General features: G+C 37.4%; 1 protein-coding gene across 1 annotated transcript in view; it reads right to left on the bottom strand.

Annotated features, from left to right (window-relative positions):
• LRRIQ3 (leucine rich repeats and IQ motif containing 3) overlaps positions 1-14,881 on the bottom strand; it is a gene marked incomplete at its 3' end in the record, with an annotated part of 163,173 nt that overhangs the window by 115,589 nt on the left and 32,703 nt on the right. The window contains exon 4 of the mRNA XM_081305610.1: positions 17-142. Coding sequence (XP_081161736.1) covers positions 17-142 — 126 coding nt within the window. The remainder of the gene's footprint in view (positions 1-16; positions 143-14,881) is intronic.

Genomic DNA, 14,881 nt, shown 5'->3' with positions numbered 1-14,881 from the left:
AAACATACCTTAATTTTTTTCTAATTAAAAAGCCACGTATCCATCTTTGAACAATCAAAACTGGTGAATTATGAGCCAGAATTTTATTAATACTTGAAATAACATATTTAATATTATTAAGCTCATCCTCATAGGTAGTTCCCTGTATAAAGAAAAGAATTCAATAATTTTATCTTTCATAAAACTTTTCCCAGAAGGTATTTTATACTTGGTAATCTAGTGATATAAATAAAACCATAAAATATTCATAGGTATCTTATAGGCATAATATTTAAAAAGTAATTTTTAAACACAATGGAGTTTTATTCAACCATAAAGAAAAATAAAATTATGGCATTTGCAGAAAAATAAATGGAACTAGAGACCATCAATAAGTCAAACTCAGAAGGTTAAGGTCCTGTGTATTTTCTTTCATAAGTGGAAACTAGAGAGGAAAAGGGAAAATAACAGTGGGAGTGGATCTCCTAAAAATGAAAGAGAGATCAGTAGAGGAAAGGGATTAAGGGGCAAGACATAGGTAGGGAGGAGAGAAATGCTGGAGTGTGATATGGGTCAAATTATATTGTTATATTGTGTGCATATACGAATACATAACAATAAATCCCATCAATATGTACAAATACAAAGCACCAAAAAAAATAAAAATTCATATTTTTATTTAAAAAGTATCAAAAACTAGAAGCATCAAATAATTTCAATGCTGTGTACAGCATGTAAGATTCTTTTTTTTATTGGTTCATCAAAACATTACACAGCTCTTGACATATCATATTTCATACATTAGATTCAAGTGGGTTATGAAATCCCATTTTTACCCCAAATACAGATTGCAGAATCACATCGGTTACACATCCACATTTTTACATAATGCCATATTAGTAACTGTTGTATTCTGCTACCTTTCCTATCCTCTACTATCCCCCCTCCCCTCCCCTCACATCTTCTCTCTCTATCCCCTCTACTGTAATTCATTTCCCTCCTTATATATTATCCCATTCCCCTCACAACCTCTAATATATAATTTTGTATAACAATGAGGGTCTCCCTCCATTCCCATGCAATTTCCCTTTTCTCTCCCTTTCCCTCCCACCTCATGTCTCTGTTTAATGTTAATCTTTTCTTCCTGCTCTTCCTCACAGTTCTGTTCTTAGTTGCTCTCATTATATCAAAGAAGACATTTGGTATTTGTTTTTTAGGGATTGGCTAGCTTCACTAAGCATAATCTGCACTAGTGCCACCCATTTCCCTGCAAATTCTATGATTTTGTCATTTTTTAGTGCTGCGTAATACTCCATGGTGTATAAATGCCACATTTTTTTTATCCATTCATCTATTGAAGGGCATCTAGGTTGGTTCCACAGTCTAGCAATTGTGAATTGTGCTGCTATGAACATCAATGTGGCAGTATCCCTGTAGTACGCTCTTTAAGGTCTTCAGGGAATAGTCTGAGAAGGGCAATAGCTGGGTCAAATGGTGGTTCCATTCCCAGCTTTCCCAGGAATCTCCCTACTGCTTTACAAATTGGCTGCACCAATTTGCAGTCCCACCAGCAATGTACAACAGTACCCTTTTCCCCACATCCTCGCCAGCACTTGTTGTTGTTTGATTTCATAATGGCTGCCAATCTTACTGGAGTGAGATGGTATCTTAGGGTGGTTTTGATTTGCATTTCCCTGACTGCTAGAGATGGTGAGCATTTTTTCATGTACTTGTTGATTGACTGTATGTCCTCCTCTATGAAGTGTCTGTTCAGGTCCTTGGCCCATTTGCTGATTCGGTTATTTGTTATCGTATTGTCTAATTTTTTGAGTTCTTTGTATACTCTGGATATTAGGGCTCTATCTGAAGTGTGAGGAGTAAAAATTTGTTCCCAGGATGTAGGCTCCCTATTTACCTCTCTTATTGTTTCTCTTGCTGAGAAAAAATTGTTCCATTTAAGAAAGTCCCATTTGTTGATTCTTGTTATTAAGTCTTGTGCTATGGGTGTCCTATTAAGGAATTTGGAGCCTGTCCCCACAATATGTAGATCTGAGCCAACTTTTTCTTCTATCAGATGCAGAGTCTCTGATTTGATATGTACCTCCTTGATCCACTTTGAGTTAACTTTTGTGCATGGCGAGAGGAGGAGATTCAGTTTCATTTTGTTGCATATGGATTTCCAGTTTTCCCAACACCATTTGTTGAAGATGCTATCCTTTCTCCATTGCATGTTTTTAGCTCCTTTATCAAATATAAGATAGTTGTAGCTTTGTGGATTGGTCTCTGTGTCCTCTATTCTGTACCATTGGTCCACCCGCCTGTTCTGGTACCAGTACCATGCTGTTTTTATTACTATTGCTCTGTAATATAGTTTGAAATCTGGTATCGCTATACCACCTGATTCAAACTTCCTGCTTAGAACTGTTTTTGCTATTCTGGGTCTTTTATTTTTCCATATGAATTTCATGATTGCTTTATCTATTTCTACAAGAAATACCATTGGGATTTTGATTGGCATTGCATTAAACCTATAGAGAACTTTTGGTAATATCGCCATTTTGATGATGTTAGTTCTGCCTATCCATGAACAAGGTATATTTTCCATCTTCTAAGATCCTCTTCTATTTCTCTCTTTAGGGTTCTGTAGTTTTCATTGTATAGGTCTTTCACCTCTTTTGTTAGGTTGATTCCCAAGTATTTTATTTTTTTTTGAGGATATTGTGAATGGAGTGTTTTTCCTCATTTCCGTTTCAGAAGTTGTGTCGCTGATATACAGAAATGCCTTTGATTTATGTGTGTTGATTTTATATCCTGCCACTTTGCTGAATTCATTTATTAGTTCTAGTAGTTTTTTTGTAGACCCTTTTGGGTCTTCTAGGTATAGAATCATGTCATCCGCAAATAGTGATAATTTAAGTTTTTCTTTTCCTATTTTTATGCCTTTAATTTCTTTCGTCTGTCTAATTGCTCTGGCCAGTGTTTCGAGAACTATATTGAATTGAAGTGGCGATAGAGGGCATCCCTGTCTTGTTCCAGATTTTAGAGGGAATGCCTTTAACTTTTGTCCATTCAGAATGATGCTAGCCTGAGGCTTAGCATAGATAGCTTTTACAATGTCGAGGTAAGTTCCTGTTATCCCTAGTTTTTCTAATGTTTTGAACATAAAGGGATGCTGTACTTTGTCAAATGCTTTTTCTGCGTCTATCGAGATGATCATATGGTTCTTATCTTTAAGTCTATTGATGTGGTGAATAACATTTATTGATTTCCGTATATTGAACCATCCTTGCATCCCAGGGATGAATCCTACTTGATCATGGTGCACAATTTTTTTGATGTTCCTTTGTATCCGATTCGCCAGAATTTTATTGAGGATTTTTGCATCTAGGTTCATCAGAGATATTGGTCTGCAGTTTTCTTTCTTTGAGGTGTCTTTTTCTGGTTTCAGAATCAGGGTGATATTGGCCTCATAGAATGAATTTGGCAGAGCTCCCTCTTTTTCTATTTCCAGAAATAACTTGAAAAGTATTGGTATTAATTCTTCTTTAAAGGTTTTGTAAAACTCCGCTGTATACCCATCCGGTCCTGGGCTTTTCTTGGTTGGTAGTCTTTTGATTGCTTCTTCTATTTTCTCCATTGATATTGGTCTGTTTAAATTGTGTGTATCCTCCTGACTCAGTCTGGGCAAATCATATGACCTAAAAAATTTATCAATGTCTTCACTATCTTCTATTTTATTGGAATATAGGTTTTCAAAATAATTTCTAATTGTCTTCTGTATTTCTGTAGCATCTGTTGTGATATTGCCTTTTTCATCCCGTATGTTAGTAATTTGAGTTCTCTCTTCTTCTTCTCTTCGTTAGCATGGCTTAGGGTCTGTTGATCTTATTTATTTTTTCGAAGAATCAACTTTTAGTTTTGTTAATTTTTTCAATAGTTTCTTTTGTTTCAATTCCGTTGATTTCCGTTCTGATTTTAATTATTTCTTGCCTTCTGCTACACTTGCTGTTGTTTTGCTCTTTCTTTTCTAGGGCTTTGAGGTGAAGTGTGAGCTCATGTATTTGTTGGTTTTTCCTTTTTTTTGAGGAATGACCTCCAGGCGATGAATTTCCCTCTTAAAACTGCTTTCATTGTGTCCCATAGATTCCGATATGTTGTGTCTGTATTTTCATTTATCTCTAAGAATTTTTTGATTTCCTCCTTTATGTCTTCTGTAACCCACTGATCATTCAGTAACATATTGTTCATTTTCCATGTGATGTAGGATTTTTCCTTCCTTCTTTTATCATTGATTTCCAGTTTCATTCCATTATGATCAGATAAAATGCATGGTATTATCTCCACCCCTTTATATTTACTGAGGGTTGCCCTATGGCATAATATATGGTCTATTTTTGAGAAGGATCCATGTGCTGCTGAGAAAAAAGTATATCCACTTGATGATGGTTGATATATTCTATATATGTCAGTTAAGTCTAGGTAATTGATTGTGATATTGAGTTCTATAGTTTCTTTATTCAACTTTTGTTTGGAGGATCTTTCCAATGGTGAGAGAGGTGTGTTGAAGTCACCCATAATTATTGTGTTGTGGTCTATTTGATTCTTGAACTTGAGGAGAATTTGTTTTATGAACGTCGAAGCTCCATTATTTGGTGCATAAATATTGATAATTGTTATGTCTTGTTGGTGAATGGTTCTTTTTAACAGTATATAATGACCTTCCTTATCCCTTTTGATTAACTTAGTCTTGAAGTCGATTTTATTCGATATGAGGATGGCCACCCCTGCTTGCTTACGAGGACCGTGTGCGTGGTATATTTTTTCCCAACTTTTCACCTTCAGCCTGTGTATGTCTTTTCCAATCAGATGTGTCTCCTGGAGGCAACATATTGTTGGATTTGTTTTTTTTTAATCCATGATACCAGCCTATGTCGCTTTATTGGAGAGTTTAAGCCATTAACGTTTATAGTTACTATTGATATATGTTTTGTACTGCCAGCCATGTTTGATTATTTATCTTTTTTTTAATTTAGTTTGTTTCTCCATGATTAGCTTTCCCCCCCACCCTCTGTCATTACCGTGGCTCTTCCCACTGATGGTTTTGGTTCTGGTTTTTCATTTCTTCCTCGTGTAGTATTTTCCTCAAGACACTTTGCAATGCTGGCTTTCTGGCTGCAAATTCTTTTAGCTTTTGTTTATCATGAAAGATTTTTACTTCGTTGTCATACCTGAAGCTTAATTTTGCTGGATACAGAATTCTTGGTTGGCATCCATTGTCTTTTAGTGTTTGAAATATGTTGTTCCAGGATCTTCTCGCTTTCAGCATCTGTGATGAAAAAGCCGTTGTTAACCTTATTGGTTTACCCCTGAATATAATCTGCCTCCTTTATCTTGTAGCTTTTAATATTTTTCTCTTTGTTCCGTATATCAGATATCTTCATAACAATATATCTTGGTGTTGGTCTACTGTGATTTTGTGTGTTCAGTGTCCTGCATGCATCTACAATTTGTATATCTGTTTCCTTTTTTATTTCTGGAAAGTTTTCTGTAATTATTTCATTCAGGTTACTCATTCCCTTGGTTTCAATCTCTGTACCTTCCTCTATCCCGATGACTCCTAAGTTTGTTTTTTTTTATGTTATCCCATATCTCTTGGATGTTTTTCTCGTGATTTTTTTTTACCAGCCTTTCTGAGTTGGCTAGACTCTTTTGTCTTCATTATCTGACGTTCTGGCTTCTACTTGCTCCACTCTGTCAGTGATACTCTCAATTGGGTTTTTAATTTGGTTTATCGTTTCCTTCATTTCTAGAATTATTGTTTGATTTTTTTATATTCTCTATCTCCTGATAAAGATGCTTAACTTCTTCTTTTATCTGTTTATGTAATTCATTTTCAATGTGTTCTTTCACTGTTTGGATTTGCTGTCTTGTATCCTCTTTAAGGTTCCTTTCCATCTGTCTAAGGTATTCCTTGAGTTCTTTATATGACCATTTTTCTGATAACACTAGGTCCTCCTGAATATTTAGGCTGTCATTCATTGTTTGTACTCCTTTTCTTCCTTGATTTTTTATGCTGCTCATGTTACTTCTTGTTCTGTTTGATTGCTGAGTTACTGTTTATTCTTATAAATTTATTTGATGATTGGGAGGAAAGATATTAGAAGGGAAGGGAAGAAGTCACTAAAGAGAATGAGAGTAGGCAGGTAGAATTCAAGGAAGGGGGTATAAGAAAATTGAAAAGAAATGAAAAGACAAAAGAAAAAAATAGAAAGAAAGAAAGAAAGAAATTAAAACAAAAAAAATAATAATTATAATAAAAAATGGAAATTAAAGTTTAAAAAAATAATAATAAATTTAAAAAATTGAACACATTTAAAAAAAAAGTTAAAGAACAACAACAAAAAAATGAAAATGAAAGAAAAATAATAATAATAATAATCAATGCAATCATAGAGCTCGATTAACTTCTCTTCCAGTAGGTGGAGCTGTGCCCACTGGGCCAAGCTTCTCTTCTCAATAGGTGGGAACCAGTCACTGAGCAGCAGCTCTTCCTCCCAGACTATGCGGGTCTCCAATCCTGAGTGCCTATGGCCTTCTCTTATGTTTCCTCAAGCCAGGCCCTGCTCACCTGTGACGCTCACCACAATACTGGCTACACGCCGTGTCTGGTGCTCCTGCGGGCCCTGTTTTCATGAACATCTGGGCATACTTTCCCTGTTTGCCTCCCTCAGACCCTAAGTTTTTTAGAGCTTGGGGCTGAGAACCCCCAGCGAATTTGCTTGCCTTCCAGTAGCCACTCCCCCGGTAGCTGGTGCAAGGAACTTCCGTTTTCAGCACTGGTGGGAGCAGTAGTCAGGAGTTCTGCGCCGCTAGACCTGCGCAAATCCTGATTCCCTGGGTCTGGCTATTGCGCTCAGGGGAGAGCTGGGAGGGGGCCCTTAAGGTTTCCCCACTATATGGAGAGAGATGGCTAGGGGATTACACACCTGTCACCGCTGGCTTCAATGAAGTTATCTCCTCCGCCCGTGACATCAGTTCTCTGCCATGGTGGTATCCCATGCAAATGGTGACCGTTCGTTCCCTTTGCCGGGTGACCAATGCAACGGGTGGGTCCTGACTGTCTCTCTCAAGCCCCATTTCAATCCTGTGGCCACTGCCTATGAAGGCTCGGTTGGCTTTTACCTCTGTCAGTTCAGGAGGGCCGACCATTTATTTTAGCGGGATCGTTAGTGCTGAGTCAGGAGAAGCAGGCGAACCGGAGCTTGAATGCAGCCGATCCGGGCTCGGTGTGTTCTGAGAGGCCCAGACTGTTTGCCCCAGATCCATATCAGCTCAGCATTGCCTAGTGATCCTGAGCATACAGCATTTAGACAGTTTATGTCTCCCTATGCCCGCGCAGCTGATTGGGTCAGAGACTTGATCTCTCCGCGCCCGCCGCCATGTTGGATCCCTTAGAATTTAAATTGTTACTCATCTTATCAGCTGTTCCATTTTGCTCAGCGGGTCGGCGGCTCACTCTCGCGGTGAAGAGTCTGCTCTACCGAGCTCTGCAGGAAGCAGCGGCGGCGGCAGCGGCCCAGCTGCGGCCCGGGGTGAGGGTGCAGGCTGGGGGAGGGGAGGCGGCGCCACGGGGCCCGTGCAAGCAGGGTGACTGGGCACGCGAGAGAGCGGGCAGGGTGGGGGAAAGAAATTAAGATCGTGATTCAAAGAGCGAGCGCAGGAGGAGAGAGGGCGGGAGAGAAGCGAGGCGGAAAGCCGGAGAGGAGGGGGGATAGGGGCGGCTCTGGGACTGCAGCCTTACGCTCGCGCCGGAGTCGTGACGGACTCACTCCACCTAGGCCCTTTTCATGACATGGTGCTTAGTCTTTGTCGACAGATCTCCTTTAATGATCTCTACTTTTTCTTTTAAGAAGCGGCAACACACGCTGCAGGCACAGCGGCGTGGGGCACGGGGCGGCTCACTCCCTTCCCGCCGCCATCTTCTCCTGTCCTCCAGACTCCATGCAAGATTCTTGATAAGTTTCTTCATTCAAGATTTTTCTTTCAATGTGCTAACATAGGTAAAAGTTTGACTATAGTCACCTTGTTTTCTGAAAAATAGTGTTATAAACTGTGTCCAATGAAACTCTTAGTTTGTGAATCACCATAAAGAAAACTAATATGTGTTGAATTCATACAAGAATTTATAGTAGTTAAATTTTTGTTATACTTAACTAGGATGTTAGATGCTTTTTTGGGGGGAATATAGCACACTCCTTTGAGAAAGATACCCTATATAACTTTTAAAATTTTGTCCTAATTACTTATACATGATAGTAGAATTCATTTTGACATACTGTACACAAATGAAGCACAACTTCCCATTCCTATGGATTTACATTTTTCAGAGTCACACCAATAGTGTAATCATACATGTATACAGGGTAATAACATTACTCTCATTCCACCATTCTTCCCATCCCTGAGCTCCTCCCCTCCCCTCACTCCTCTGTGCATGCTAGGAGCCACAAGCAGATAAATGATGCATGGCACCTTTGGTTGTAAAGTGACGCCAGCTAGCCACTGAGATGATATGATTATGTTAAGATTTACATTCATATGGAAATTGGGCTCCTGCTGTTCACCTTGGCCTGCTACCGGACTCATGTTACGGGACTCCTGGAGAGTTCCCATTGGTTGGGTAAGGATAGTAGGAGGAAATTCCGGGGGAGGTCCGGGCCCCCCGGTTCCGGGGGACGCGCGGTTCCGGCAGACGCCTGCATGGGAGGACCGGGTTTGGCTTGCCGGCGCCTACGGAGTATTGGCAGCTTTTTCAAAAATAAAGTTTTGTTCCTGCTTGAGTGGCTCGTGATTCTGTGCCCAGCCAAGACTGCGGCATGTGCATAATCCAAAGTTCCTTCATTCTTCCCTACCACAACTTCCAATATGGATCAGCATCCAATAATCGAGAAAACATTCAGCCTTCGTTTTTTGGGGATTGGCTTATTTCACTTAGCATGGTATCCTCTAGTTCCTTCCATTTTCCTGCAAAAGTCATAATTTCATCTTTCTTTAACCTGAGTAATATCCAGTATGTACATGCACCACATTTAATCCATTCATCTCTTGAAGGGTATCTAGATTGGTTCCATAGTTGAGCTATTGTGAATTGAGCTGCTATAAACATTGTTGTGGCTGGTCCACTGTAGCATGCTGATTTTAAGTCATTTGGATATATGCCAAGGAGTAGGATAACTAGCTCAAATGTTGGTTCCATTCCAAGTCTTCTGAGGAATCTCCATACTGCTTTCCATGGTGTTTACACAATTTGCAGTCTCACCAGAAATGTATAAGTGAACCTTTTTACCCACATACTCACCAACACTTATTGTTGCTTGTAACCTTGATATTTCCCACCCTGATTAGAGTGAGATGAAATCTTAGAGTAGTTTTAATTTGCATTTCTCTAATTGCTAGATATGAAAATGTTGAACAATCAATTGTATTTCTTCTTCTATGAAGTGTCTGTTCAGTTCCTTAGTCCATTTATTAATTGAGATACTTGTTTCTCTTGGTGTTAAGTTATTGAGTTCTTTATATATCCTGGAGATTAGTGCACTATCTGAGGTGCAGGTGCAAAAATTTTTCTCCCATTCTGTAGGCTCTCTCTTCTGTTGGGGTTTTTAGCTTCTTCTATCGACTCCGTCCCGCAGAGAGGCTTAGGAGAGCATGCCACAACCTGGATGGATCAAGAAAGGTGAGGGTCGGCCAGCCGCCCACCCAACCCTCCCCACTGGAGGACAATCAGACGAACTGGGAGACTAGTCAATGTAGTATCTCATTTATTGAGGAAACACACACAACATACATAAGGAGTAAAAGCCAATCATTTTAAAACACAGAAAAGCTGGAACCAATCAACATAAAGATCAAATCAGCAGAAGGAATCCACATGTATACCCATACCATAGTTTCTAATGAAGAGCACGAGCTGTGCACGAGCACGGAATTGAAGTAAGCCAATCAGGGAGGTTTCAAAACAACTTCAGCGTCCTCCTACTGGCATTTAGCCAGGTGCCATCTTAGTTTTCAGCCCCACACTCTTCATGTTATTGTTTCCTTTGTTCTTAGGAAACTTTTTAGTTTGAATCCATACCATTTATTAATTCTTACTTTTACCTCTTGCATGTTAGAAGTCTTGTAAAGGAAGTCAATCCCTAAGCCAACATGGTAAGGATTTAAGCCTACTTTCTCTTCCATTAGGCACAAGGTCTCTGCTCTAATTCCTAGGTTCTTGATCCACTTTGAGTTGAGTTTTGTACAGGAAAAGAGAGAGAATTCATTTTGCTACATTTGGTTGAATATGCTATCTTTTCTCTAATTTATTATTTTTTTTGGTGCCTTTGTCTAGTATGAGATAACTGTATGTATGTGGGTTGTCTCTGTGTCTTATATTTTGCACCATTGGTCTACATGTCTATTTGGTGCCAATACCATGCCTTTTTTGTTACCATTGCTCTCTAGTATAGTTTAATATCTGGTACTGTGTTGCCTCCTGCTTCATTCCTCTTGCTAAGGATTGTTTTGACTATTCTGGGTTCATATTTTTCCAAATGAATTTCATGATTGCTTTTTCTATTTCTATGAAGAATGTCATTGGGATTTCAATAGAAATTGCACTAAATCTGCATAAAACTTTTGGTAGTATGGCCATTTTGACAATATTAATTCTTCCTATCCAAGAGCATGGGAGGTCTTTCCATCTTGTAAGGTCTTCTTCAATTTCTTTCTTTAGTGTTTTGTAGTTTTCATTGCAGAGGTCTATTACCTCACTTGTTGAGGCTATTGTGAATGGGGTAATATTCCTAATTTCTTTTCAGGGGATCATTAGTGATGTATAGAAATGCATTTGATTTGAAGGTATTGATTTCATATCCTGCTAATTTGCTTAATTCATTTATGAGTTCTAGAAGTTTTCTGGTAGAATTTTGGGGGTCTTCTAGGTATAGAATCATATCATCAGCAAATAGTGCTAATCTGTGTTCTTCTTTTTCTATCCATACCCCTTTAATTTTTTTTGTCTGTATAATTGCTATGGCTACTATTTAAAGAAGTATGTTAAATAGAAGTAGTGAAAGAGGGCATCCCTATATTGTTCCAATTTTTAGAGGGAATGCTTCCAACCTGTCTCCATTTAGAATGATGTTGGCCTGGGGCTTAGCATAGACAGCTTTTACAATGTTGAGATGCATTCCTGTTATCCCTAGTTTTTCTAGTGTTTTGAACATGAAGGGGTGGTATTTTGTCAAATATTTTTCCTGCATCTATTGAGATGATGATATGATTCTTGTCTTTAAGTATGTATATGTGATGTCTTACACTTATTTCCATACGTTAAATCATCCTTGCATTACTGAAATGAACCCCACTTGATTATGATGCACTATGCTTTTGCTATGTTTTCTTGTGCAATTTGCCAGAATTTTATTAAGAATTTTTGCATCTATGTTCATCAGGAATATCAGTCTGAAGTTTTCTTTCCTTGCTACGTCTTTTTCTGGTTTTGGTAGCAGGGTGAGGGTGATACTAGCTTCATAGAATGAGTTTGAAAGGGTTCCCTCTTCTCTATTTCCTGGAATAATTTGAAGACTTTGGGTGTTAATTCTTCTTTGAAGGTCAGGTAAAACTCAGCTGAGAATCCATCTGAGCCTGGGCTTTTCTTAGTTAGTAGGCTTTTGACGATGTCTTCTATTTTATTGCTTGAAATTGATCTGTTTAATTTGTGTATGTCTTCCTGATTCAGTTTAGGTAGGTAATATGTCACTAGAAATTTGTCAATATCTTTGAGATTTTCTATCTTATTTGAGTATAAATTTTCTAAATAATTTCTAATTATCTTCTGTATTTCAGTAGTGTCCATCATAACATTTCACTTTCATTGTGAATTTTAGTAATTTTTCTCTCTTTCTCTTTGTTACTGAAGCTAAGGTTTTATGAATTTTATTTATTTTTTCAAAGAAATAACTTTCATTTTATCAATTTTTTTAATTGTTTCTATTTCATTGATTTTAGCTCTGATTTTAATTATTTCCTGTCTTCCACTGCTTTTGGTTGATTTGTTATTTTTCTAGGGCATTGAGATGTAATGTTAGGTCACTTATTTGTTAACTTTTTATTATTTTAATAAATGAGCTCAATGCAATTAAGTTTCCTCTTAGCACTGCCTTCCCCATAGTGTCCCAGAGATTTTGATATTTTGTATTAGTGTTGTCATTTACCTCTAAGTATTTTTTTTATTTCCTTCCTGATTTCTTCTGCTACCCACTGTCATTGAATAGTGCATTATTTTGTCTCCAGGTGTTAGAGTAGCTTCTATTTTTATTTTAACGTTGATTTCTAGTTTTATTCCATTAATGTCTGAGAGAATGCAAGGGGTTGTTTTTTTTTTTTTTCTTTTTTTCTTTCCTTTTTCTTTCTTTTTTTTTTTGTATTTGCTAAGAGTTGCTTTGTGGCATAACATATGAAAATCCATTTGCTGCCAAAATAAAGTGTATTCAGTCATTGATGAATGTCTAAATTATTGATTTCGTTAGTTATATAATTTCTTTGTTTAGTTTTTGTTTGGAAAATCTACCCAGTAGTGAGAGAGGTGTGTTAAAGCCACCCAATATTATTGTGTTGTGGTCTATTTGATTCATAAAATTGAGAAAGGTTTGTTGGAGGTATATAGATGTTCCATTGTTTGGGGCATAAATATTTATGATTTCTATGTCTTGAAAATGTGTAATTCCTTTAAGCAGTATGAAATAGTCTTCTTTGTCCCTTCTGATTAACTTTGGCTTGATGTCTCTTTGTTTGATATGAGTATAGAAACCCCTGCTTGTTTTATGAGATCCACGTGAATGATGGTTTTCCCCATCTTTTCAGCTTCGGTCTATGGGATGTCTTTGCCTATGACCTGAATCTCTTGGAGGCAGTATATTGTTGGGTCTTATTTTTAAATCCAATCTGCCAGTCTACGTCTTTTGATTGATGAGTTTAGGTCATTCACATGCAGAGTTATTATTGAGATATGGGTTTTTCCCTGGAAATTTTGGTTTATTTTTTTAACCTGACTTAGTTTATCCTTTGATAGACCTCTCCTTTAGTGTAGTTCCTCACTTTGCTGATTGTCTCTTTTTTTCTTTTCCTCCTCACGAAATATTTTGTTGAGAACATTTTGTAGTACAAGCTTTCTAGTTGTTAATTTTTTTTAACTTTTGTTTACCATGGAAGCTTTGTATTTAATATTCAAATCTGAAACTTAATTTTGCTGGATAAAAAATACTCAGTTTGCATCCATTTTCTTTCAGAGTTTGATATGTTATTCAGAACCTCCTGGCATTGAGAGTCTGGGTTAAGAAATCAGCTGAAATCCAAATTGATTTCCTCATATGTAATTTGCTTTTTTTTTTCCTGTCACAGCCTTTAAAATTCTATCCTTATTCTGTATGTTAGTCATTCTCATTATAATGTGCCTTGATGGCAATCTGCTGTAATTTGGGGTCTTGTAATCTCTTGTAGTTGATTTCCCATTTCATTCTTTAGATTTGGGGAATTTTCTAATATTATGTCATTGCAAAGATTGTGCATTCCTCTGGTTTGTATCTCCACATCTTCACCTATTCCAATGAATCTTAAATTTGGTATTTTCATGTTATCCCATATTTTTTGGAAGTTCTGTGCATGGTTTCTTGTCATCTTCTATGTACAGTCAACTTTATTTTCAAGAGTATATGTTTTCTCTTCATCACCTGAGGTTCTATCTTCTAAGTGGTGTAGTCTGTTGGTGATATTTTCCATTGAATTTTTAATTTGGTTTAGTTTCCTTCATTTTGAGGATTTCTGGTTGATTCATTTTATAATATCTGCCTCATTATTGAAGTGATCTTTCACTTCCTGTATTTTCTCTCTGATACCAACTTTATATTGAAGACTAGTCTAATCATGTACCTTCTAAACTCCTTATCTGACATTTATTCTACTGTGTTGTCTATGGATTCTATTTTCAGAACATCTTGATTTCTTTGAGGTGCTTTGTTCCCATGTTTTTTCACATTGTTTGTGTATTTTCCCATCTAGTAGTATAAATCTGAGGCAATACAGTTTCTACCCTGTACTTTTATAGTGTCCTTGCAGGGTTCCAATACATCTCCTTTAAGGGGAGAACAATATTAACACCACTCAATGCAAACAATACAGAACCTTAAACCAAATAGCTCCTGTTTGCAGTTTTGTCGCAATAAACAGAAATAATGTGTTCAATTATTGTCTACAATATAAATAGTAAGTTTGCTAAATGGGTTTACCATTTCAAATGATGGACAATGAGGAAACTGAAGTATTGTAAGATGTGATGTTTATGAGGGAGGAGGAGAAAAGATATAGGTAAAAATTTATAATAAGAGCAAAGGAGGAATTAATAGAGGTTGACTTTTACATGAGAGAATGAGAAACTTAAAAAATTAATAGACAAATAGGTAAGAAAAAATATATATAAATAAAAATATAAGAATATACAATGAAACTGTCACAAACTATTCAGACATCCCATTCCTCAACAAATTGATGCATGAACAATATTTGGATTCAAAGATGGTATAGATGTCAGAGAGAGGCAAAAGAGAAAAGGAAAGTCTCAATGGAAAACTGAATGATTGCCCCCGTTGGCTTTCAAATATTTTCTCAACTTCCTTTTTCTGCTGATAGGTAGGGTGGTCTGGAATTCGATGGTAGCTCCAGTCCCATGGGTGCTGGACCAGTTGGCTGGGTGAGCCAATAGCAAGATGACCTTACACCCTCTTCCAGTCTTCCCACTTATAGCCGGCTCCTTCCATCCCCATGCAATTCACAACACACTTAGCTGGAGACAGCCTAGTTTTCT

This window comes from Spermophilus citellus (genome assembly GCF_964194105.1).
Source record: "Spermophilus citellus genome assembly, chromosome: 9".
Taxonomy (NCBI): domain Eukaryota; kingdom Metazoa; phylum Chordata; class Mammalia; order Rodentia; family Sciuridae; genus Spermophilus; species Spermophilus citellus.
Note: the sequence above shows the minus strand (reverse complement) of the source record. Positions and strands in the feature narration are given on the sequence as shown.